We start from the raw sequence: 27737 nt of genomic DNA on the forward strand, positions 1-27737 counted from the left end.
TAACTGTACTTACCAGTTACCTGCATTTTCTTCCATAGGAAACCATTGACTGTTTTTCTCTGAAATTTCTTCTAAGTGTCGATTTTTGCAAATTACAAATATTCTTTAAAAATCGTACAACTACTGAAACGTAAATACTTACCTGTCTTAGGTAGAGGTCCCAGTGCCAACCTAGGAGTCCTGTACTGGATTACAACAGTTAAACCCACAATTGACTTAATAGGACAAATGGATAAATTACTATCCTTTTTATTTATTTTACAATAAAGATTTTTTTTTTTAGGAAATGTATAGTCAACAAGCATTTTACCCTATATGCTGCGCACAGGCCTAGGGCTTTCAGGTTTAGTCATATACAGGTTTTACTCCGTCTGTAAATCACTTTTTTTCAAATCTGTATCCTTTTAAGATTTGGGGTGCGGATTGTGAAGTGGTTCCTCTAAAAGAGATTTGGTAGAACTAGTAAAGCATTGGCACAATGGTAGTTTAATGTCAAAAAACAAAACGCAAGGAATTTTACAAGTATCAAAGTCACTTTTACTGCATGGTACAAGAATTTCCTCTCCTTGGTGGAATAGTGTGTGGTACAACAAGCAGGCTGTGCCTCATCCAGTGGGGTGGTCCAAAATCGGAGTACGGCGTTTGAAGAACTACTGGTCAGATACCTGTAGCAGATTGAGCCTGCTAAATCTCCAGAGCCTTTGTTTTTACTTGAAAACTTTTCAAACTTCCAAAACAGAAAGGGAATTTGTTTTTTTTATCAGCGATGCTGGAGCTTTTTAGGGGACCAAATCTTAAATTCAATCTGGCAGTCTGGTACGTTTTGCGGGAGGCCCCCTTGGCTTTGTTGCTCCAGAGCAAAAGTATTCAAACATTTACAAACTTTTTTGTTGTGCACAAGCAACTATAAGAGTACACTTTTAAGTACCCCAGGACCTCGGCGGCAAACAGAATCTCAGGCAAACACCAGAAAAGTCCAGTGCAAGTTACAGTTGCCAATGGTCAGTTGGAAATTGTAGGAAAAAGGCCTGTTGTAGGTTGTGTCCCTGTATCCGCACAGGTCAACCAACGGAATTTAAAGCCCATCTCTTTGTCCTAGGTAGGTCCAGTCCTTCAGAGTGTCTTTCAAGTCACAGACAGCTTCTGTTCTTCTGCAGGTCCGAAATGTGTTCGGATGGGGTGCCACCCTCACGCCTGTTACTGGCTAGAAGGTGCAATTCAAGCATGTGAATATATGAAAGATCCAATGCTGGAGAAGGGTTGTGTGCATTGTAGGTTTCAATAATCCAAGAACTAAAGTCACCACAAGTTTGTTTTCAGACTATGAGATAAGGGTCTGAGAAATTATTGATGATTGACAGCCAAAAATGTAATCTTTTTGAGTATGTCTCAACTGTTATTAACTATGGACAGTTATTGCGTCTTGCCAAGGAAATTAATGATTGGGACGAGAATGGTTTCTTCGTTCAGTAGGTAATCCTACGCATTAAGGCATCTAAGGTAGATGGTGAAAATTAAACTCTCTTCACAAAGGAGTCAAGCATCTGTCTTGGTCTCTCAGAAGTAAAGGGGCTCTTGCAAAAACCTGCTGGAAAGCAAATTTAACTCACCTATGCTTCCATCTCAGTTTTGTCCTGTTTTAGTAACCTGGCACGGTAGGAGTGATTTTTTTCTCCAGCTTTTGTCATGCAGACTTTTTTTTTTTTTTTACTGAGTAGCCTCAACTTATTTTTTCTCTTCTGTCAACCATTTAAGTCAAAGAGAGGAGGAAATAGGCACCTGTGTAGGACGACTTCGCACATCAGTAGATTGTATAGCTTTGAGTGGAAAACCTATGAGGACGGAGAGGAAGCATCAGCAAATCACCTGCAACTGGGATGGGAAGAGATTTCACAGCCCGTTTCAAAGGCAAAGGTTTTGCCTGGTCTGGCAGACCGGTCGTGATTCTAATATGCTGAACTGGATACTGGATTATAATCCAAACATTTATCACTGCCCCAAATTCCCCCACGACAGCAGAAGATAATAAAGGTGACCTTCGAGAGGAGCTGTGTCAAAAAGTTTAACTGTCTCTCAATAGAGAGGTTTATCATTATGATAAGTATGTTTTTATATAATGTTTTCACAAGAAATAATAACCATACAGTGTTTTCCAGGAATACCAAATGTGTAGAGATATTCTACTGACCCTGGACAGGAGGGACAATCCAATGACTGAGAAAAGGGATACTGCCCAAGGAATGGACAAAGGAACTCCTGAAAATCTCTTTGGAGACCAGAAACCCAGTATCAATGTCACTAAGAGGAATTACAGATATTTTGAAATTCTTAGGAAAGTTTGGATTATGAAGGAGAGATATTCATTTGCATATGATTTCAAGGACTGGTTAGGCACTGGGGTTGTTCATAGACACCAGCTTAGCAGAACACTGATCTAACGTTAAATGACAATCTTTAATTATACTAACCACCACAGATGAATAGAAGTAACTTTGCAGAAATGATCCGTTCAAGTATAACAATTCAGTTTTTAGAGCAGTCATCCAACAGCTAAGTTGTCTAACCAGTTCATGTGATAAACAGAGAAAGTAGTGCACAAAATTTTTTGTTTTTTATAGCAGAGATTTTAACAAAAGCAGCATGGACTTGGCAGTGATGGGATGATAATTAACATATAATTCACAAAATACAGATAGCAGTGTACTCAAGTTTAATAACACAGAAGATAGGCCACGTTAGGAAGACTGAACAAAAACATGACATTTGCAGCGTCAACGGATTAATTTAATTAAGCAGACCTTTTGCAGAACAGGGCTTTATCCAGCGCACAGCTGATAAATTATACCAAACAGCAAACTCTTAAGAAAAGTGCAGGCATATTTTGTTAAGTTGACAGCTACTTTCAAAATGATATTAGGATTATAAAAGGAAAGTAGTTTAAACTGTGCTGTAAGTAAAAGCGCCTGTGCCCCAGAGTTAAACTACCTATTTGGTCAGATAGACATTGCAGGAAAAAACACTGTCTGCAATTCCTTCAAATGTTTGTGTTTATATTTAAGAGAATTTTACCTGGTCGCGGTCCTCTAGGTGGAAAATTTGGTCGCTCACGGGGACGCTGATCCCGCATCCGAGGAGACTGCAACTGAGTTTCAGGTTTATTTTCAACCCTTTGCTGAAACAGGAGGAAAACAGCCAAAGAAATAACAGTTTTAACAAAGGAGACAAATTGTGAAATGCATTACTAGGAAAACAACTTGACAAAGTGGAAATCATTGCAATAGCAACATGAAGCATTTATAAGAATGTCCCTTTGATTACTAAGCATTTTAAGAATGCTTTGGTCCACATGCCAGTGCCATTCAGCTTAAGGACCTGCTTCTAGAAAATACAGTTCCAAGTAATAGAAAAATTCCAAGTAGAAAATAAGGGTCAAATGCCAGTTAAGGTGGTTTGTTTCCAAAGAAAAACATTGAGAAAAATAATTCAGAAAATGTTTGGGCCAGCTGCTTTATCCAAATAAAAACAAATTTTAAATTGAGAATTAACAGCTTCATGTGATGGCTCTATACAATGCCATGGCCTAAATCGGCATGTTTTAAAAAAATATATATTTTGAAAATAACAGGTCCCGAATGTGCTTTAAAGATGAATGTTATTTGCTTTGGCTACCCTCCCCTCCATCAAGGAACGGTTATACATTCAAAACTTTTTTAAAAAGTTAAGTAAAACTAATACAGCTGTCAAATGATGCCCAAAGTGTTGAAGTCTGGGGTGTGCCTACTTTGCATTCTGTGATAGGCAGGCATGCACCAGACCAATGTGAGCTTTGAAATAGCCCGAAACATTTTAGGCAGGATTTCCGTAGGGCAACAAATGTGTACAGTCAACTACAACTTAATTTTGATACAGCTTTAAGCAGTTTTCAAAGAAGAAAATCTAATGCGTTCACAGATCGATTACCTGTGAGGCTGGTGCTTTAACAACATGGGGCGGAATTCCAGAGGAAGGAACTGTACCACTAGGAGGCAGGTTTTTACTGGTCACTGAAGCCCAGGAGAAAGCCTGCAGGAAATGCAACAAACCTAGGCTACTAATCATGACAAACCATATCCCTAAAGGGAAACTAATCTTCCAAACAATTACACTGTTTATATGTACTACGATAAGTAGTTGTAATAATATAGTAAATTGCTAAATATTGGCTTTAACAATATTTTTTGAATTACTGGTTTTTGCATTACTTCTCTAGCAACAATTAAAAATGATCAAATAAGTTCAACAATACAGCCTGATCAGTATGAAGTAGTGAGAAAATAAGCTGCAGACAATGTAGAAATATGCCATCATTTGGTGTTTAATATGCATTGTGTGTCAATTCTTTTTAACACATCAACATAAATCAAATTAGCAAAATTAAAGTTCATTTGCTAAGCAATTAAGAGGGATGCATCTACAACATCTCATCAAAAGAATTACTGCAAAATAAATTTGAGTTACAAACAAGTTGCCATTTTTCTACTCTTAAGTCTGCAACACTACACAGTCAAACACATTGCTGAAGACTTGATGCTGGTCACCACCAGTAGCATTTTGAACAATGACATTCATTTTTAACAGTGTTTAATGAATAACCACCCCACTTCCCCCACAAAAGTAGCTTTACTAGAAATGTTTATACTTGCGGCCTAAACATCAGTCCGATATGAAAGTCCAAATTTAAACCAGAAAACTAACTTTAAAGAACTAAGGAGAATAATCAACTTATTAAAGGAAAAGGGCCATCAAGGTTTCTACATAATATGCATCAGTCCAAATGAAAAAATATAATATCAGTCTGCTGCTAAGCTAGCTGCAGTGTACAAGTGTTCTCAGAAATATTCATAACTTGAATTAAAAATATGTTGCGCTTACTTCCTAACCCTTAACGTTGTGCATCATTCATTTATTTCCAACATATGTCCAAAAAAGCGCCATTCTCAACATTTACACCATGGCCAGAAAAGGAACCTATTATTTCATTAAAACTACCTAAACATACAACTCTAAATAACAGCAAAACATCCATGATTTTTCCAAGCAAATGTACCCTATTCCAGTGTAAAAGAAATAGGACGGTGAAAGGTGAGGAAGATCAAACTAATTACTTACTTGTAAATGGTTTTGCTGCTTGACATTAGATTTACACGCTGTGCCCCATCACAAATCTAGTGGCTAGAGTCAAAATTGATGTCATTTACAAAGCGGGGGTGGGGGGTTAAAGTTAGGGTTTCTGCAGCGCACATAATTCTGTTTATATATACATACATATCTACACACATTATATTCACTGAAAAATCCCAAGGCTAAAGGGTGTTGAGTGAAAATGTCAGTTTAAAACACTTTTAAACAAATAAAACTACTGATATTCACCAGTTATGACTCACTTCACCCCTGTGGCCGGCTCACATGCTATGTGCCGGGGAATCCATCGCTGGGGAATAGCGGTTTTCCAGCCAACACCGGAGCAGGCAGGGAAAGAGAACATAAAGTCAGCCTACTGGGAGAAGACTTTGTAAGAATTCACCTACCCGCTGGGAGCAGACTTTCGTTCCGTTTCCCTGCCAGCGCCATTAAGGTCATAAATGATGTCATATAACATGTCATAAGTGATGTAATGTGGGAGGTCATAAGAGGTGCATGACGAGGGCGCAAGTTACAGGGAGCTCTGCTAACTAGAACTGGTTAAGTTCTGCGTTTTAGTTCAAAACAATGTGGTCACTGAAAAATTCACCTTCCTACATTACTTTAACTCTTGTTTTTTTCAATGAAAAGATATATATATATATATCTGTACAGGATGGTAAGGGATTTTTAGTGTTTAGGGATGGGTGGGACATAGGATAAAGCATTTTTATGGTTCGGGGTAAGGTTATTGGGTTGTACAGGTGTTTTAGGGTTTAGAAACGGGTAGCTGATAGGGTGGTAAGGTAATTTTTTGTGTTATGGAGTAGCTAGGGGCATAGGGTGGTAAGGATAAGTTACTTACCTGTAATCCTTGTTCTCTTCCAGGGGTATCCTCATCAAAGTCATAGGCACTGAATGTTCCCGCCCATGTGCGGGGACCCCGGAAATAATATAAAATTATATAAGGAAATCACATATCTAGCTCCACATATATGTATGAACATATATCAGTTTTTCTCACACCAATGCAGCCCCAAACTGAGGCTAAACAATGTAATTACCCATACATATACTGTATTTGCATGGATATAAAAAAAACACACTAGGTCAAATAGTACTTGAACAATGTGTTTTAATGAGCAAAAGACTCATAAATCTTGAAAAGTGCTAATAAATAGACATTGTTAGCCCACAGGCTGCATTGTAAAGCAATAGCATAGAAAATGAAAGCATTTTCAACAAAAACTGGCACCGTGCCTTTAAGGAAGCCATGACCCCTAGCTGCCCATTATGCCTCAGGGGTGACAGTTAGGTCAGTTGTTCTTTACATAACCCTGAAAGTCAGGGTTCAACAATAAACTGTAAACATTTTGACACAGTCTCATTTACCTGGGGAGGCGGGTGGGTTGTTTATGACTTTGATGAGGCTACCCCTGGAAGAGAACTAGGATTACAGGTAAGTAACTTTTCCTTCTCTTCCAGGGGACCCTCATCAATAGTCATAAGCACTGAATAGAATAGCAAGCCCATCAACCACCTGCAGGTAAATGAGAAAGACATGACCCAACCAAAGAGTTTAACAGCCGAAAATCAGACGTTAAACAGATTCCGCAAGGAGGCCTGGCCTACTTGTGTACCTGCTCTAGCGTCTGAATCTAGACAGTAGTGTCTGTTAAATGTATGGACGGACCTCCAGGTCGCCGCCTTACAAATCTCAGACATGGGCACATTATGAAGAAAAGCCGTAGTAGCCGCTTTTTCTCTGGTGGAATGTGCTTTAAGAGAAAACCCCAGGGTCTTCTGCGCCAATTGGTAAGCAAGTTTGATACATGAAACTATCCACCTGGAGATGGAACGTTTCGAAGCTGCATAACCAGATCTGATCGACCCATAGTTGACAAACAGTTGATCAGATTTTCTGGAACAGAGAGCTTGAATTTCGTTCACCCTGCGAGCCGACGCGATTGCTACCAGAAAAGCAGCCCTCCAGAAATATTTTGCAAGGTTGCTTTATGAATGGGTTCGAAAGGAGGACCCATCAATTTTGATAGCACCAGGTTCAACTCCCAGGGAGGCGACGGAGGGCGTAACGGAGGAGACCTTCTTCAGGCCCTGCAGAAAATCTTTCAGAGCCTGTAACTGGAATAAAGAAGGTTGGGAAGGTGACCACCTGTAAGCTGTTATAGCTGCTAAGTGCAGCTTAATGGAATTAAATTTCAACCCTGCTTTAGCCAGATATAATAGGTAAGGGAGAATGACCTCTTCCTGACCCCAGATAGGATGACAATTGTTCTGCATACACCACATGTAGAAACGCTTCCACTTGTATGCATATGAATGCCTTGTGGAAGGTCATCTCGCCTCTTTCAAAATGAACAAGCAGTCCTGCGGCAGTCCTAGCTGGCCGTATTGTATGACCTCAGGAGCCATGCTTCCAAGTTCAGTGATGGAAGGTTGGGATGATGAATCCTCCCATTCATCTTGGATAGCAGGTCCGGCCTGCACAGCAGCCTCTTGTGAGGACACTGACAGATGTAGAAGGTCCGTGTACCACAGTCTCGGCCAATCGGGGGCAATGAGAATCATCTTTGTGTACGAGTGAGTCAGCTTGCTCACCACGTTCAGGATCAGCTGAAGGGGTGGAAAGGCGTACACAAATTCCCCTGACCAGTCTATCAAAAGGGCATTCCCATTCGATCCTGGTTGGTATAATCTTGAGGCTTAAGTCACTGCATTTGGTGTTTTCGTCGTTCGCGAAGAGATCTGTTGTGGGACGACCCCATGACTGGAAGATGTTTGACTACCTCGTCGTTGAGAACCAAGTCCTCTTTGTCTTCGAAATGCCGGCTTAGAGCATCCGCTCTCACGTTCTGTTCTTCTGGGAGATGGACTGCTGTGACTGACAGATTCCGAGCCAGGAGCCAAAGCCACAGATTTTGTTCTTCCAGGAAGAGGGTGCGTGAGCGTGTTCCTCCCTGTTTGTTCAAGTAGTACATGGTGGTGGTGTTGTGCGTTTGTACGAATACTGATGATGTTTGAATCGAGGTCAGGAAAGCTTTGAGGGCTAGATGGACTGCCCTCAGCTCAAACATGTTGATGTGGTTGGATCGCTCTTTGGAGACCAGTCCTTGCATCTGGAGATGACCCATGTGAGCCCCCAGCCTTGGAGAGAGGCATCTGTTATCAGGGTCTGGGCAGGAGGAGGTTGATGGAATGGAATGCCGACTTGCATATTTCGTCTTTTCATCCACCAAGGTATGGATGCTCGCGCCGTGCTCGACAGTTATTTTGTCGTCCCAGCGAGCTGACTGCTGGTCCCACTGGTCCTCCAGATCCTGCTGAAGAGGACACATCCGTAGTTTGGCATTGGGGACCAGAAAAATGCAGGATGCCATCAACCCTAGCAGGGAGGCAATCCTTCCGAACGTCAGATTCTGCTTTGGAGAACTAGCTGGCATTTTTGAGTGATGGAAGACTGTCTCTCCTCCGAAGGAAACACTTCCTGCCTCGGAGTCTAGCAGAGCACATAGGAAATGTATTTGCTGCGTCGGCTGTCAAGTTGACTTGTTGAAATTCACATGTAGACCCAACCAATGGCATAGATCGATGCAGCTCAGAAAGTGGTTCCTTACTGTTGGACACGGCCTCGTGGCGTGGTCCGACCCCATCCGCATGGAGGGCCCGGGACGACAGCCCTCCATTTACCTACTATCGACCCCCCTGACACGCACATTCCCGAACCATCGGCGCGAGCAGCCTCCCCGGCCACCTGCAGCTCTCCCCCTCCCGGGTACCCCGGCAGAACCTGCTCGCCAACGCTGCCAGCCTGGCACCCTGACCCGGCCGCCCTTTCCGGCCCGACTCCATCTTGGGACCCTCACGCCCCGAACGCGTGGCCGCAGCCATCCCGGGCCCGGCCCCAGCGAAGCCCAGACATTGAGGCACCAGGATCCTCCCAGGTGGTAAAGTGGCCACTCGACCAGACCCCGGAGGAGGAGGGTCTCGATGGGCCTTCCACCGCCCCCGGACGCCTGGTATCGATCGCTCTCCCGGCTCCCTGGGTGCTGGCTCCGCCCCCCTGCTGGGTGTCTGGACACCTTCATCCCGGCCCCTCTGACCCCCAGGCGCGAGGGTCCGGACATCAAAGCCCTCCAGTCCTATATCTGGGCCAGCCCCGGATCGAGAGGGCAGTTGTATCTGGAGTCGAAGCCCTGCTGACCTCGTCGCGGCTGATCCTGATCCTAACTCCTGCACCTGGAACTATCTTCGAGGCCCTGCTGACGCTGTCGCGGCCTGTCCAAGCTGAACCACCTTCGAGGCCCTGCTTACGCTGTCGCGGCCTGCCCAACCTGAACTACCTTCGAGGCCCTGCTGACGCTGTCGCGGCCTGTCCAAGCTGAACTACTTTCGAGGCCCTGCTGACGCTGTCGCGGCCTGACCAAGCTAAACCATCTTCGAGGCCCTGCTGACGCTGTCGCGGCCTGAACCCTTGAACTATCCACGCACCAGTGGGTGCCAAGACTGTCCCGCTACCCCCTTTCCCCCCGAGACCACGACATTACGGATCCCTCGATCCTTGCCGCTACCCTGCCAAGAACTTGCTTTGAGTACTTATATAAAGATTCTTGTGAACATCCTTCCTGTGTAGTGTCTATCTGTAAGTAGTGTGATTGCTCTGCTGTTACGATTGTAGGAGAGGAGCCTCGACAAGGAGGCCTCCCTACGGCGCTCGGCCTATTCCATACAGAGAGGTGGGCCTCGGGGCGGACAGTCAGACACCTTCTGTCTCCCCTGGGGTCGCCTTTCCAACACTTACACTGACTGGGGAAGGAACTTTCAACAGCCAATCGTCCAGATATGGGTACACGAAGACACCCCTGCGGCATAGAGCTGCTGCTACCATTGCGATGCACTTCGTGAACACTCGGGGAGCTGACTTCAACCCAAATGGGAGGACTTTGAACTGGTAATGAGAGGTCCCCACCCGGAAACTGAGATATTTCCTGTGACTGTGAGCTATTGGTACATGAAAGTATGCCTCTTGTAGATCCAGCGAACACATCCAATCCCCCTGCTTGAGATGTGGATCTATTTGATGAAGCGCCAACATGCAAAACTTTTCTTTTCTGACGTAAAGATTAAGAGTCCTTAAGTCCAGAATGGGTCTGTACTCCGCTTTCTGGCCTTTTTTCTTGACCAGAAAATATTTTGAATAGACTCCTTTCCCTCTCTGAGATCTTGGTACCCCTAGATAGCGGATTTTGTGAGAAGGGTGGCTACCTCTTTTTATAGGAGTTTTAGCTGATGACTATGTTGGCAGTGGAGGGATAGAGGGAGGTTGATGTTGGAACCAAAGAAAGTAACCATTCTTAAGCGTAGCCAACACTCCGCTATCTTTTGTAATGGCTCGCCATTCTTCCATATGATGCGCAATGCTTTCCCCCCCCACTGGACTGGTGAACGGCTCTGGGGGAAGAAAAGACTCATTGCTTGGATTGTGTGCGTCTTGTTGGAGTTATTGCCTGGTCGCTGGTTACCTCCACCTCTTGAGGAGCGCCTTCCTCTATACTGGGATTTTTGCTGCCCCTGTTGGTCTTGACCCTTCTGCCACTGAGGGGTTTAAACCCTCTGTTGGGAGGATCGCTTGTTTTAGGGGCCGAACCTTTTTCTGATTTCTTTTTTCTTTTCAAGCACCACGGCTTTTAGCGTGTCCAATTCCGCCTTCATACGCTGCATTTCCTCATCGGTATGTGAACCGAATAAAGATGTTCCAGAGAAAGGCAGGTTCATGATCCGTGTCTGAGCTTCTGGCTTTAGGGCGGTAAGGCGCAACCACGAAGACCTCTTTGAGCATACCCCGTGAGCATATCCATGCGCCGACAGGGTAGCTCCATCCGCTGAAGCACTAATAATTTGGTTGAAGACTTGGCTGCCCTCCATAAGGATCTCTTAAAAATCCCTGCGATCTTCCTGAGGGAGTTTTTCAACAAAGTGCTACAAGGAATCCCACAGGGATCTATCATAGCGGCCCAATAGCGCCTCCACATTTGAAACCTTCAGCAAGGAGGCCGAGGTGCCGCATACTCTTCGTCCCCAGGAGTCTTGCTCTCCTTGTCTGGAGGTACGGTGGAGGAAGATGCCACGGCATGGGTCTTCTTTGCCGCTGCGATGATTACTGAGTCCAGGGGAGGGTCGGCTCTGAGGAATAGTGGATCCTCCTCTGGCGACCGATATATTTTAAGAATCCTTGCCTGTACAGACTTAATGGCCGCAGGCGTGAGGAACACGTCCATCACTGGTTCTATTATCCCTGGAACCAAGGGAAGCAGAGGTTTGGCCGCTGTCTTATGATGCAGTGTTTCAAAAATCACTGATGACTTGGTCTGGCGCGCGGTCATTGGAATTCCCAGCTTTAGCACCCATCTGCCCAAGATGGCCTGGAGAGTGAAGAGGTCGTCCACTTGAGAGATTCTCGACGGTGGGCTGTCTGTTAATGTGGGAGGATAGTCTCTATGGGAGCGAGTAGACTATGAAGTGGTAGGATGTCTGCGCTCTCTTCTCCTGCTCCTTGACCTGGACCTCCGCCTTCTTGAGCGCACTTGAGTGCGCTTTCTCTCTCTGGGTCTTGAAGGAGGTCGATCCCGATCCTCCTGCTGTGTTGAGCCAGAGGCTGTGTCTTTGTCGGGGGACGAGTGGTGTAATGGTCTGCACCACCTAGAAGACAGTCTGATGGAAGGAGACTTTTGCCTTTCTCTTCTCTCAGGGGAACGTGCTGGGGGAAGATGGATGCGCCTCTTCATGCCGCGACCCAGCTGAATGCTCGGAGGCACTCTCAGACGAATAGACCACCACATCCGAGTTCTTGGATGCTGATTCCCGGTGAGAGACATGGGATCCTGAGTTAGAGGACGAAAGGCTCACCGGAGAAGAGACCTCTCCTGAAGGACATCTAGAGCGAGATCTGGAGCGACTCTGGGATGCTTGGTGTCTTGGCTGAGACAGCCCTGAAGAAAATCTCTTCTTCTTTGAAGGTGGGCTCAAGCGTATAGGAGAACATCCCCTTGACCTAGAACGCCTCTCCAGCACTTCTGCCGCTTCCTGTCTCGGCATCAGTGTTCTCTGCCTCGCTTACAGGAGTCTTCTGTGTCGATGTTGGTCCCAATGCCGGTCTCGACACTGGAGGTGGCAGCTGGTGTCTTGACGCCGGGGACTGATGACCCATCCTTGGCGGAGACCTGTGGCTCGACGTCAAACGCCGCTGTGACACCAACGGAGCAACCTGCTTCGACATCGGACTGCTGTAATGCGGCATCGACGAGTGTCTTGACGTTGAACGCAGGTGATGAGTCGACAAAGCGTGCCTCGACGCCGATCGCCGGGGCGTCGACGTAGCGCTGTGCCTAGGCGCTGTGCCTAGACGCCGATCGCTGGTGCGACAACGGAGCGCTGGGCTTTGACGCCGATCGCTGATGCAGCGACGGAGCGCCACGCCTAGACGCCGATCGCCGCCGCGACGACTGAGTGATCTGCCTCGACGTCGTATGCCTATCGGGCGACGACGGAGGTCTGCCTCTCGACGTTGAACGCCATCTGGTTGACGTCAGAGGTAACCGAGTCTTCGCCGTCGCAGAATGTGTCTGAAGATGTTTTCGCCGTCGCTGGCAGCTTCGACGCCGACTGAGAACAGGTCGGGACTTCTCGACATCGACCGTGTTCAGCTCTTCTGCTGCCTTTGAGGAGACCTACCGCTTTCAGAGAGGCCATAAATTCTTATTCTCTCTCTGTCCTTGAGGGTTCTCCTTGATAAGATCTTACAAGGCTGACAGCTGTCTGCATTATGAGTCTCAGGGAGACAAAGGATACACACAGGATGTGTGTCAGTCTTGGCCTTCTTTTTGCCACAGGATTGGCAAGGATCGAAAAGTGAAGGCATTTTGACAAAAATAAACCTTTTCTGAAGAACGAAAAAGGCAGCACTAGCACTCTAAAGTCAAAAGACGTCGAGTGAAAGTGAAAAAGTTGTAGAATTTCAAAACATTTTTGACAGAAAGTCAAAAAAGGTAGGAGCTGTAAAACCAGGGTCCTGACTGAAGGAGCCGGAAAGAACAACTGACCTAACTGTCACCCCTGAGGCATGATGGGAAGCTAGGGGTCATGGCTGCCTTAAAGGCACGGTGCCAGTTTTTGTTGAAAATGCTTTCATTTTCTATGCTATTGCTTTACAATGCAGCCTGTGGGCTAACAATGTCTATTTATTAGCAATTTTCAAGATTTATGAGTGTTTTGCTCATTAAAACACAGAGTTCAAGCACTATTTGACCTAATGTGTTTTTTATATCCTCGCAAATACAGTATATGTATGGGTAATTACATTGTTTAGCCTCAGTTTGGGGCTGCATTGGTGTGAGAAAAAATGATATATGTTCATACATATAAGTGGAGCTAGATACATGTGATTTCCATATATAATTGTATATTATTTCCGGGGTCCGCGCACATGGGTGGGAATATTCAGTGCTTATGACTTTGAGGAGGATACCCTGGAAGAGAAGGGTATTTTTTAAGGTATAGAGGTGGTTAGTAGTAAAGGGTGATAAGGCCATTTTTAGGGCGAGCCTAGACAGCGCTTGCACGGTCTGTTCTAAACAAGTTGTATATACTTTGTGGGCTTACAGCCCACCCACAGCTTTTCATTTGATTCTTCCAATGTCCTTTCAAGAGGCTTGCAAATGATTAATCTTCCCTTAATGTCCCTCCTTATCCAGTGTTGCTCCCTCCCACGGAGCATGGCCCTACTACTTGTAGCCTTTCACTTGCGTGCATTTAGGCTTGGATCTGCGCACTATTTTTTTCTTTTGTTTCTGCATGTGTTTCGGGAAGATACAGTTTTCTTCCTATGTCGTGTTGTTGCGAGGTGTCTGACAGCATGGGATGGCTCTTTGTTCGCACAGCTGCTTCCCCTGTCTTTCATTTCGAGCATGCAAAGGTCTGAAAACAGGCCTGTACATCTTACTCGGCTTTTATTTTTATTAGCTGGCAGCACTCCATCTGCAGCTCATCTGTCTTCTTTCCTTATTGGCACTCGGGGGGGGGGGGGGGCATTGCTGCTTAGTTTACATTATTCGAGCAGCCCGGAAATCTCCTCCCTTTGCTTTCCAGTGTCTTTCATTGTAACGAAGTCTTTGGGATCATCACAAGCGCTTTTTGAGCCGGAGGCTATGTTTTTCTCTCTGTGGTCACTTTTAAAAGAGGCTTGCTGTTGCACTGGTGCTGTCTACTTATTCCAACCTATGAGTTCACATCACCATTGTGGGCACTAGACTTTCAAGGGACAGTTTTCCGACATACAATTTAGCTGCCAATACTCTTTTTGTATGGGTGTCTCACCGGGGGAGAGCATGAGACGTTGATCTTTCGTTTCACCCAAAACAAGCTGGGTTGATATTTGGACATTCAAGTGAATTATCAGCTCTGTTGAGTTTTGTACACCGGGACCCTGGATTTCTGGAATATGTCATTTCATTACTGGTCTCAGACTTTCAATTGGAGTTTTGAATGCGGCCCATTGGGTATTTTAATTTTTTTACGGTTTGTCTTTTAACACCCTGTCATCAAGTGTTTATTATTGCAATTGTGGCTTTCAGTGTTTTCTTTTTCAGCCTTGAGAAAGTCGAGTGGGAGGAAATGTGTGTTAGTTGTATGGACAATTTCTCTTTTCATGGGATTCTTTGCTCGAAATAGATATATGTTCTTTTAAAGTTGTGCAGTGTTTTGCAATATTTTTCTAACTTTCCTTGGGGGGAAAATTCCCACAAAAGGATAGCTACTCTCCTTTTGTTCGCTCAGCCGCTTGCTCTTTAAATAGCACTGCTGTCTCTGCAGAAAGCCTAGCTTCCCTTACATTCCTCTCTTTCCTACCTTGCTCTCCTCATGCCAGCAGCCATCATTCTATCTGCAGTATTCGCTATCTCTCCTGGGTGCGTCTCTAGCCAGACATCCTTGTTCCATGTGAAGACTGACAGCGAAAACAGCTTTAACAAATACTCCATTTGCCATAATCGCCACCTTATTTGCTGAACTGAATTTATTTAATCAAGCTAAAATCATTTACCAAATGTATTTATACCAAGTTACTTTATCATTTTATCTCTAGTACAGGCATATTCGTGGGCCAGCGTTGTTAAGTAGGAAGAGAATTTGATACATTGTTATCAAGACTTTTTCTGCAAAATATATTTTTTTATATGCTGCTATTTTCTATGCTTTTGAACTCCTGGTTCTCCTAGCCCGCTCTGTAGTAATCGAATCTATGTCAATTCCACTTAGCCTCACATCTCTTTCTCGCTTTCCATTACAGATGAGCACTAGCATCTATGATTAAATCCCATTTCGAGATAAAAGCATTTTTGTTTTGCACATAACTTTTGCATCACATTCAAATATGCACCAAGCAGCACTGTTTTAGCTAATTTCATTGGTGGTGGTGGGGGGGGGGGGGGGGTGGCGGCGCGGATGGGCCGGGGGGGGGAACAATCTAAGCCCGAAGAAATTACAGGACAATCTGGCCCGTGAAGACAACCATTCAACTCCACATAATTCAACACAATTAAATGCCACATAATTCCACAACACACAAACCTACACTGCAAAATTCCACAGCACACAACACATTTAAACATCTCATAATTCCATGCCACACAATCCAATTACATATAATTCCACTCCACATCATTCCATGTCACACAATTACAATCCTAAAAATTCCACTTCACGCCACATCATTGCACTTTACATAATACCACTCCTTGTAGCTTAACACCACTCCACTCTAAACCAAAAAATTACAATCCACGCAACACAATTTAACTGCAGATAATTCCACTCCACAATTCCACTTCAACCTATATAATTACACTTCACGCCACATATTTACACTCAACTTAACACATGGCTACACTCTGTAGGAAAATTCCCTTTTTGCCCGGTATTCAACGCAATTTTGACTTAAAGTGCACTGGGTTCCTGCAAACCAGGACACTGTGCCAAGTCTCTTTCCCTAAACTGTACATTTGTTTCCCCGATTGGCAAAACTTTTAGCACCCACAGTAATTACCTAGTAAATGGTACCTCTGGTATCTAGGGCATGAATTACTAAAGAGGGCATTAAGCATAGAAGCACGGATTATGCCACCCCAAGGGACCACTCACCAAGCGCATGCAAGACTCCCATTGCAGGCTGCGAGTCTTGGTGCAGACAAAAGTGAAAACATGACATGTCACACATCACCGTGTGCCATGTCCCCTAACACTGCATGTGAGGTTTGTAAGTTGCGCATACAGCAGGCCCGACAGCCGTAAGTCAGGGTGCTGAATATCACCTGTGAGGTCATACCTGCATGAGCAGCTATGCCCTTGTACTGGTCAGTCCTATTACTGCAAGTGCAAATGGACAGGGAAGCCATTGTAAAGCATGTGCTTGACACCGGTGAAAACGAGTTGCCCAGCTGCATGATGGCTTCACTGAAAATAGCAATGTTTGGTATCAAACATTTCATATTGATAAACCCAAACTTATTCCAGTAATGGGTTTACCAATACCTGCACCCAGAGGGCACATTAGAGGGGCCCCTGAAAATCTACCAGCCTCTAATGTGCTTGCCGTCTGGTTTCTGCCAGCCAACCACTCGAGATGCTGTTCAGACTTCCTAGGGTGAGAGCATCTGCTCTCAGGAGACCCAGAACAAAAGCCTATCCGGTAAGGAGGTTTAACACCACCCTCCCAAAAGGATGCCTACTGATTAGGGGTCCCCAAGGGCTGTAGCATGTACTGTGTCACTCTAAGAGACCCCTCACCAAACCCATTCAGACTGCCATTGGTGCAGACAAAAGTGAAGACAACACAGCACACAGCCATGCCTGCAGACACTCCATGCAGTATAGATAAATCACCCCCTAGAGCAGGCCTTACATGCCTAAAGAAGGGGGGTCACTATAGTACATGTGTGGACATACATGCCTGAGTTAATATGCCTCTGTGCTGAACAGTTCAATTCCGGCCAGTGGAAGTGAACAGGGAAGCCATTTCAAGTATGTGCTGGACACTGGTCAAAAACGAGTTCCCCAGCTACATGATAGCTACACTGAAACTAAAGAAGTTTGGTATCAACCATCGTGTATTAATAAATCCAGACTGATTCAAGTGATTGATTTATTAACGCATGGATCCAGAGGGCACCTTAGAGGAGTTTGACCCCGCCCTCCCCCCTCCCTCCCCCAGGGATGAGGGCCTACGAGCTCAATGGGTCAGGAACAAAGCCTGCTCTGGTGGGAGGTGTTAACACACCCTTTCAACAGGATTAGCTGTAAATTAGCTTCCTACGGCAGGAAGCTTCAAAGAGCCCACCACCTTTTGTATTTCAATCTGGCTTCCCTTAGGTGTGAGAATGCCAAAAGCAGAACCCGCCCTGAAAGAAGAAGGACCCTGAAGAGGTGCAAGAACAGAGGAGCAGCAAATGACCTGGAGCCAACCCTGCCGGCTGGCCTAGAAAATAGCGCAAAAGTAGTCTCTACCTGCAGCTCATGCCCTCCAAAAGCCTGGGCGGCCTGCCAGCCCTTCACCAAAGACCCAGGAACTCCCGTGGAGCAGCGGAGCTGCTTCCCTGCATACTGCACTGCGCTCCAAGAGGTCCGATGTGATGTGTTGGTGCTGCCTTCGACCATGCCACATACTTAAGTTAAGAAGTTTGGTCCCATCAGTCGCTGTAAAGCACCTGAATTCAGTATATGCCTTTCCTCCATGGTATAACATTACCGCTTCAGAAACTGCACAAAGTATCCATTTTTAAAAACTGTAAACATTCTTAACTTGAAACGTACTGGTCTGATTTGAATGAACCGGGTCCATTAAGTTATATAACGATGTCTGTTTTTATAAATTGGTGTGGACCCCCTGATTGAGTAGTGTGAATCCTTTATGGACTGTGTGTAAGCAGCAGATGTCGAACACTAGTCTCTGATAAGACTGCTTGACCACACTACTCCCCAAAAAAAAAAATATGAATATCCTTGGGATTGCTAGAGCAAGCCCCGGTCCATTTTTAAGGGATACCTGGACTCATTGCACAGTATACCTCTTTTGGTATACTACATGAAGAGCTAGTTTCCTACGCACGCCACACATTTCCACGCCACACATTTACACTCCACCTACCACTCATCACCACACAATTACACTCTACTCCATACCACAAATATACTCCACATAAATCCACTATTCCACATAGTATCTCCAGATAAATACACTCCATACCATGCCACATACCACTCAATACAAGCCATTGAAAGCCACAAGTTTTCACACCACATAATTCCACACCTAAGCACATAATTACACTCAGCACAATTCCACTAAACGCACATACATCCAATCCGCACCACAGAAATCCACAAAATTCAACACCACATAATACAACTCCACTACATGCCAAACAATACTGTTCCACATAATTAGACTCCATGACATAAGTACACCACCAAGCATCAATTAATCCGAAAACCATAAAAGGCTATTTTATGATCATAAACCCATACAATCTACACTTTTTAGGGTGAGGGGGGGGGGTAAGGGGCATAAGGTGGTAAGAGTTTGCCTACCCTCAATTAAAAATAAAATGTATTTTAAAAAAAACAAAGCCGGGTTAGGTACTTCAAAATGAAATCTATATATTATAAAATGTACAATATATATATATATACACACACATATATATATTATTATAATTTATTTATTTTACTTACCTTACAAATACTTACCTGAATGGTAAAGGTTTATGTGTGGTAAAGGCATGTTTTGTAAAACAAAAAAAAAAATGAAAAAAAAATGAGTGGTAACAGCAGGCGAGGTAGAAACATGTATTGTAATGTCGTACAAGGATTTCCGGTAATGATCTGAGTTTTATGTAATCTTTGAATTTGTGGGAGGGAAGGACTCACTAGCCAATAGGCAACAGCTCCCACAGGGCAACTCTTGCCACTTTACACAATGGGTGGGTCAGTAAGGAATCTGCGGCTAGACTATGTCTCTACCGGATAATGCGTTACCGAAGGGAAGTAACTTTACCGTCTGATAAGAGACATCTAGATGCAGATTCCTTAACTTGGAATTAGATACCAAAGCAACACCAGCCCTGGAGGTGGGTCTGCAAACTGCCTTTAACAAAAAAGCCAAACAGAGCTGATCTAATGAAAGACATAAAGAAGCAGTGGAATGAGAAATTAGGTTAGAATAAAAATACACCCCACCATAAAAACCAAGGAAGAACCACAGATAACAGCAAAAATAGACACAGAAAGGAATGGGTAATTAGAACCCATGGTGATGGAAAATTGTGCAAAAAAAATACACCAATCAATATAATCCCATATATATTCACAGATCCCAGGTGGGAATTGGAAATCATAAATAGCTGAAGTCCGTAAAAAAACACAGGGCCACAGAAACCGTTACAGAGCAAAGCTCCACATAGCCTCCGCAGTTGATACTATCTGGAGTGAAAACACCAAGAAAAACCTCGTACACTTGAATTAGGGAAGCAGGAGGAATGATACCTCTACAAATCCAGGAGAACCAAACAAAAACAAGTCCCGTCCTAGAAGAACTCCAGGCAGTAGAACCCCGCTAGAAACCCCAACAGGGAGGACCCCAGCGAGGTGGAGAAGAAAAGCAATGCATCTAGACATAGCTCAAAAAGGTAACATGGAGGCTGTGTTACCCAAAAGAAATAGAATATAAAAAAACAGATCCACATATACATACATTTAAATGGACATATGGATACCGACACAGATATATATATATATATATATATATATATATATATATCACATATATACACACACACACATATATATAGATACATACACATATACACGCACACATATATTCACTCACATACATACATATACACATGTACATACATACACACATGCCTTTGTCTAATGCATACTCCCATCTATAAAACATACTCTTGTCTATAAAACATTGCCATATCGATAGATCCCTAAAAATCTAGGTTAGGACCAAAGTTCCATAGGAAAAGTGTTTCTTTTGCCAATAACGTTGCCGCCACTTGATGAATCTTTTCGAACTTTTCACAAAACGTCCCCTTTTGAGGTTGAGCCTAGAGGCAGCACGCATGCGCTGCTCTGCAAGGCCTGCTCCGAATGTCTCTGGGAAGTTAGCGGATACCCAATGCTTGAGATTGGTTACTTAGTCCGCCTTTCTAAATGCCACAGTTTCGATTCATGGATAAAGTACATTTGTCCCGCCTTGAGGCTGTCTTGTTTCCGCCCTGGCGTTTGCCCCTGCTGCATGGATCCTTTTGATATGGGCCATATGTTATAGTACCTGCATTACTTTTTCTTTTGCCTCGGCTCCCGTCCCCCAACCCCTTGTCTGTGTTCACCATGCTCCTGCCCCCCTCCAGTTGTCCGTATTCCCTTTGTTCCCGCCCCCTCCTCACTTGTGGCGGCCTGTGAGGTGTCCCACCCACCAGCGGTACACCACTGTTTGCTTAAATGCTGAACAGTCATTGAAAAGCATTTGCAAAGCCAAAAGGCAAGAGCTACTTACTTTGCCCATGCTAATTGGTTCAGCTGCTGTGTTGAAAGTTTCCAGGTCATCGGTCAAGCAGGGGTCTAGAAAATAGGGGGGGGGGGGTGATGGGAAGGGAAGAGAATGCTTTTTCCCTCCATGTTAAGTCTATGGGTATTTTTAATTTTTTGAACGCATCTGGTGCCTGAACAGCTGAACGGGACGACACCACATTTGGCAGAATGCTAGATGTTGGTCCAGAAAGCATGCTTTTTGTGATTTGGTGTAAATCCGTTCAGTAGTTTGTGATATCTAACTTTAAAAAAGTCTAGATATCTGGGGACACAAGTCCTTCAAGTGGACTCACGAATCCTGCTAAAATTTGACTGGCTGCCACCACTTCAACCAGGAAGTGTTGGCAGTCATCTTGGGACTCTGCTTGAAGCGGAGTCCCACAAACATCATAACAAAAAAAAAGACAAAGTGGCAGTGTAAGAATACCCTGACCCCCCCCCCAGATATGGAGGGAGGAAAACCCCCAGGGATCCCGTTGGGGTTAAAAAAAATGTTTTTTATTTTGCCGGGCACTCGCAGGTGGATCCACGAATCAGTGGCAAAGTACAACAAAAAAAAAAGAGACCCAAGGGCTTCAGCGCGTCTTATGTTCTTTTAAAGCCCTCGTGGGCCAACTACCCCTCCGGTTATCTCCAATAAGTCCCACATAGCGGAATGGTTAAGAGTTCTTCAGGGCCACACCCCCTTGCTCCACCACTCCGCAAATGCGGCTCAAGGTGAACTACTGGTTGGGATTTTTAAGTCCATGTTACTCCTGAGGGACCTTGGAGCCAAGAAGCTCTCCAGGTACCTCCTGTAAGTCCTACACAGCGGGATTACCGACAGCTGGTCAGAGGCCCGGGCCCCCTTTCTCCACCACTCTGCAAACACCACTACTAGTTAAAAAAAAAAAAAACTAGAAATTCACAGAAAATACAAAGGTTACGTAGACATTCTAATTGAGCTCAGGTGTCAATCATACAAAACAAGGGAAATTCAGCGGTTATAGTTAGTGAGCTAACTTTAACTCGCGCCCCCTCAATGCACTGCTTATGACCTCAAATATTACATCACTCATGACATGTTCAGTAACATCACTGATGACATCGCAAATGACATCTAAGATTACATCATCCACAGAATCTGACTCACCCACTCACACCCCAACATAACCTTTCATATACCCACTTCAACTACCACACTACCACTCTCAAACCCATTCACACACATACCAGTACTTCCACAGCCACTTAGATTCATCCACTCACTCATCCATACAGCCACTCATTCACTAATACATCCACTAATACATCCATTGACCTATCCACTCATACACCCATACAGACACACACTGAGTCAGTTACCCATAGAGCTACTCGCACACCCACTCACTCACCCATAGTCAATCACAGCCACTCACTCACCCATACAGTTCTACACTTGCTTATTCATACAGATACTAACACATACTCACTCACCTATACAGTCACTGACACAAGCACACACTCACTCATATAGCAACTCACATACCCCACCACTAAAAATAAAGTTTTAAACGCTAAAAACCTTAAAGACAACTATGCAAAGGTTCAAATGGTGAACCCCTCAAAAATATGAGACCCAAATTCAAATCCCACTGAGGCATGATAAAAGGAGTGGGAGGAAACTTATTTCAGAGACCCTTAATGGATCTCATAACTATGGGCGATTTAAACAACGCGAGCTGATCGTCTAACTAAGAAAAGCGGACACGGCAGATAAGTAGCCATTTACAATAGCTACTGCACAACCCGGTTGCGCCAGTGAAAGAGAAACTAAGAAAATAAGATAAAGGGGCCTGTAAGGGATCGATCTCTCTGCAGCGCCAAACGAGCTTTAACCAACTAACAGACGGGACCCATCAAATAACAAATCCAGTAATTTAGCCTGGCCATCAGGTGAGAATCCTGAAACACGCAACCAGGCGTGCCTCTGTGCTGTCACAGGCTATCCCATTGCTCTGGCTACAGTCGGCCGTGTCCAGTCCAGATTGGATCACTTGGCTGCAGCAGTTTGGACATTTGGTAACACCTCTGAGAAATGCCCCTGTACCTCCTCCGGCAACTTCAGAACAACCTCCCTGGCTGAGTCCATGAGGGCCTGGACGTAATGACCCAAAAGACATATGGCATTTGTGGACTTAATGGCCATACTCAGACGAGAACACATTTTTCGCCAACTGCTCCATGCGCTCTGGCTCCCTATCAGCAGGTGTAGATGGGAAGAAACCTGCCAACAGCCTTGAAGAACACGAAGCCTGGACTATCAAGCTTTACGGCGAAGGATTGTAGGTGGCTTCTGTATATAATATCCCAAAATGAGGTATAGTGGGCACAGAGTCCAGTGGAACCCCAAAGGTAGCCAGAGCTAAAAGTAGATCGCACCTTACTCTCTATTTGTGGTAGTGTGGGCGAGCCGTAAGGCTTTATCAGAGGGTAGTGTTAAGCATTAGTTGTACACACTCAGGCAAGAGATGTCACACACTCAAAGACTGAAGTCAGACCAATTTGATTGTAAAAGATTAGTTATATTTATTTTCAGGAACCAAGCAAGCCTGGCACAGCCAAGTGTGAATTGTACTTTGCAAGGCAGGTTAAACAATGCGAGCAAGTTAAATGAATTAATTTGTTACATGTTTGTAAATGTTTTGAATACAGTGGAAATTACTTTTGATTACTTTTTACATTACATTTTCTACTCCGTGTGATATGCCTAAATGTCACACTAGGACATTTCCTAGAGAAACGGTAAGTAAAGCAGTTTTTAGGTATTTGCAGTTTTTCAAGTTCTCATACAAAACCAACTCCACACAGAACAATTTAACAAGAAAGTAGTTAATGCAGTCCTATGGGAGGAATTGAGGTTATCGGTTTCACAGTAAGTACTTGGGTTTGGGAGTTGGCTTTCTGGGGTTATAACCAGCATTTTCCTAGGGTCAAAGATGCACTCTTAAACCACCCTCAGCGGCACTAGGCCAGCTTGGTGCAGCGTGCTAATCCCAATGTTATTCAATGGGGGATAGGGGGACTCCAGTTGGTGGCTGCTCACGAGCAGTCCACCAGGTTGTGTGAGCAAAGCCCCTGGTTTTAGGCTCAGGGCAAAGGGGGATCAGAGTTAGCACCCAAAGTACACCTGCAGGGGCGGCAGGGTGCTGTTTTGGCGCCGGATGCCCTGTTTTCAATGGGGATTCTCTGGTTGCAACAAAGACTGCAGGCTCAGTCCGAAGATCTGCTGGAGGTGACCATTGGTTAGAGAGCTAAGTTGGGATTTTGGGACACCGTTGGTTGGGCAACCCAAGGCCGTGGGGTGCAGGGGTGTTTTTAAGCATCATGTTTTCTAACCAGCTCCAGTCAGGGGGGGTCCTCCAGAAAGGGGCTGCAGGCGTCGATTTGAGGCAGGTCAAAGATCAGCAGATCTCAGGTCAGGATCGCCGGGGAGACGACCTTGTGGTGTTGGGCCATGAGAACTCAGCCGTGGGCGTTGGGTGCAAAGTGGTGCAGACTCAAAGATTTGGCCAAAGTCAGAGTCTGTGGGTGAGCAAATCCGGTACTCACGGGAGACAAAGTCTTGGTTCTGAAAGGCAGGGCAGGTCCTTCAGATTCTTGAGGGCTGCTGGCTGCAGGACATACTGGGATTTCACTGCAGGTTCAAAGTGCGGACAGGCCGGTAGGGCTGGGGCCAAGTCAATGGGCGTCCTCCTCCTCTAAGTTCACATGACTTCTTCGGTCCTTCTCCTCCTCTTCTGGTTGGTTCTTGTCTGAGGAGGCAAGCACTACTCCTCTGGACCCGACCTTATCTACCCTCCAACAAGTCAAAGAGGATCTCCTACAAGTCAAAAATGATATCCACGACATCAAAGACCTCCTCCTCTCACGGCCCAGCCTACCTCCCACCATCCCACTACCCTACAAACGACGCACCCCCCCCCTACATACACTCGCCTCAAACGATCCCCGAGATGGCCGACTATCCCCGTTCGCAATAACTCCCACCGCCCCCGCCGTGTCCTCAACTCACTGTCTGACCGCGACCTTTGCTCTCTCCTACACTCCTATGGCCCAGGTCCTGTAAAACACATATCCAACACACACATCCCCATACCCACAACTCACTCAAACCCTCTGAGGCTCCCAACCCATAGCAACAGAGGTTCCGTCCCTAGCAACCTCAGAAAAATCCCCCTCTCTCTAGAAGGTTCGACCACCCTTCTCACTCCCAAACTCAAATGCATCCTACTCAACTGCAGATCGGCCCAAAGACACTCCTCCGACATCGCTGATCTCGTCTCAGCAATGGAACTGGACCTAGCCATTCTGACGGAAACGTGGCTTACTGAAGCCTCTACCCCGATAATGGACATATTAGTCCCCCCCAATTATCACATCATTAGACTGGATAGGCCTGTCAAGACGGGCGGGGGAATTGCATGCATTTTTAGGAGCAACCTCTCCGTCACTAAAGCCGCCTCCCCCTCCCTCACCTCCTGTGAACTCCTCTGCCTCGATATCACCAGCGAGGGCAAACAAGTTTGTGCTTTACATCTCATCTATCACCCGCCTGGCGACAACCTCATATTCACCCAACAACTCATGGACACGATCACCTCCAATGCCGGTCGGCAGATCACCCAAATCTACTTGGGTGACTTTAACCTCCACTGGAATGATCAGAAAGACACAGAGGTGAACAGTCTCAAAACTTTCCTTAATGCGCTTGACCTCACCCAAATATGTGATAGACCAACACACAACAAAGGCGCAATACTCGATCTCATCATCGCCAAGGAGGACTCCACCAAACTGGAGGCGATCAAACCTTGTGACTGGTCAGATCACCACATTATCACCTTCTCTATTAACGAAAAAGTTAAACCTAACCCGGTTCAGCCGACCAAATCCAAAATCTGGAAAAGGGACATGAAGAGTCTTAACCCCACTACACTCCCTCCCCACCTCGACAATCTCCTCCTCCCCCCTCCAGGTGTCTCGGATGCCCAAGCACTGACCGACCACTACCTTGACTCTATGAAACTGATAGTCAATGAAGTCGCTCCACTGCAACTGAAGAGAGTCTCCAACAAAACTTCTAACCCCTGGTACGATGGCAGACTCAATGACGACAAGCGCACTATGCGAATGGCGGAGCGTACCTGGAGATCTGACCCCTCATCACTGCATCTAAAGATGCTTAAAAAAAAGAGAAATGGCTATTTCAGGAAAATAAAGCGCACAAAGTCGGACTTCTTTAGCCATCTATTGGACCAAGCAAAAAACAGGCCAAGGAAACTGTTCGAACTAATCAAGACTCAAACAAAGGCACAACCCTTACAATCAAACAAAGCAACAAGCGACACCCCACACTGTGAAGCCTTCTCTGCTTTCTTTAAGCAAAAGACCGACAACATAAGAAATGACCTCGTTATGGACTTAAGCCGATTCCCCAATCACACCAGAATGTCCAACATTCAACCTAAAAACAATGCATCATGGCTGCACTTCGACAGCTACACGGAAGAAGATATATACAAACTACTCTGCACTCTGAAGCCCTCTAATCACCTCACAGACCCCCTACCTGCTAATGCAGTAAAAGACTTCACCCCCTTGCTCCTCCCTCTTTGGACCAAAATCATCAACAGCTCTCTTCAACAAGGTCTCATCCCAGACTCCCTCAAGGTGGGGCAAGTCACACCTATACTCAAGAAACCCACAGCTGATCCGTCTGACCTGAACAACTACCGGCCTATCACCAATATCCCCACCCTGGCCAAACTGCTGGAGAAATGTGTCCAACTCCAACTAACAAAACACATTGACCAATTTGACCTTCTCAACACTCACCAATCAGGCTTCCATGCGAAACATAGCACGGAAACAGCTATGACACACATAATTGATGACGCCCTCCAAATCCTTGACCGCAATGATTCCTGTCTCCTCATCCTTCTTGACCTATCGTCAGCTTTTGACACGGTCAAACATGAGAACTTATTGGAGCTGCTAAGCACTAGAATGGGTCTCTCGGGAACTGTTCTCAAATGGTTTGCTTCTTTCCTTCATAACCGGTCGCAGAAGTTCAAGATCGACAATGTGCTATCTAAACCAGTGCCTGCAGACCTAGGTGTCCCACAAGGATCCTGCCTCTCCCCCACACTGTTCAACCTCGTCATGGAACCACTCGCCACCTTGCTCCAAGCATCCAATGTTCAATTCCATATGTACGCCGATGACACACAACTTTACCTAAAGCTACAATCCCCGGAAGATATCTAACTACTGAATTCCACACTTAGCAACACTCAATCCTGGCTGGCCGTTAATCACCTCAAACTAAATGCGCTGAAAACTGAGTTCCTACTCATCTCACCCCCAGCGAAAACTTCCACCACCCAAACGTGGCTCAATAACCTAACAGCACTCAATGTCCAACCTACTATCGTGGACTCAGCGAAATCCCTAGGCATCACAGTTGACGCCAAGCTCAACATGCAACAGCACGTTAGCATAGCCACAAAAGGGGCTAATTTCCAAATCAACACACTGAGGAAACTCAAACCCTTCCTCCCTGCCAAAGACTTCCAAACTGCTGTACAAGCTTTAGTCATCCCTCGCATAGACTACGGAATTGTGGCCCCCAGCGGACTCCCGCTATCCACAACAGCACCCCTAAGAGCCTCCCTGAACGCTGCTGCGAGACTCATTACGGGCTCAAGAAAACATTCGCATATTTCCCCAGACCTAAAATCTCTAAAATGGCTGCCTTTTGAAGCCAGAATTCAACTAAAAATTGCAATAATGACACACTCGGCGGTGCACCACAAAGCACCCAACTACCTCGCGCAAAAGTTGTCTATATCAGGAGGGTCGAGATCCAATCGTAGTACAAAAAA

At 45.3% G+C, this 27737-nt stretch overlaps 1 protein-coding gene across 4 annotated transcripts in view; it reads right to left on the reverse strand.

Moving 5' to 3' along the window:
• The window catches only part of G3BP2 (G3BP stress granule assembly factor 2), a 297094-nt gene that overhangs the window by 86354 nt on the left and 183003 nt on the right, over positions 1–27737 (reverse strand). For 2 of the 4 annotated variants that reach the window (XM_078676046.1, XM_078676045.1), the window contains exons 8-9: positions 3961–4062; positions 3070–3172 (exon numbers count right to left, since the gene is read on the reverse strand). In XM_078676046.1, the coding sequence (XP_078532172.1) occupies positions 3070–3172; positions 3961–4062 (205 nt within the window). The remainder of the gene's footprint in view (positions 1–3069; positions 3173–3960; positions 4063–27737) is intronic. The other 2 variants (XM_078676048.1, XM_078676047.1) reach the window with 1 other exon arrangement.

This window comes from Lissotriton helveticus, chromosome 2_1, assembly GCF_964261635.1.
Source record: "Lissotriton helveticus chromosome 2_1, aLisHel1.1, whole genome shotgun sequence".
NCBI classification, from domain to species: Eukaryota; Metazoa; Chordata; class Amphibia; order Caudata; family Salamandridae; genus Lissotriton; species Lissotriton helveticus.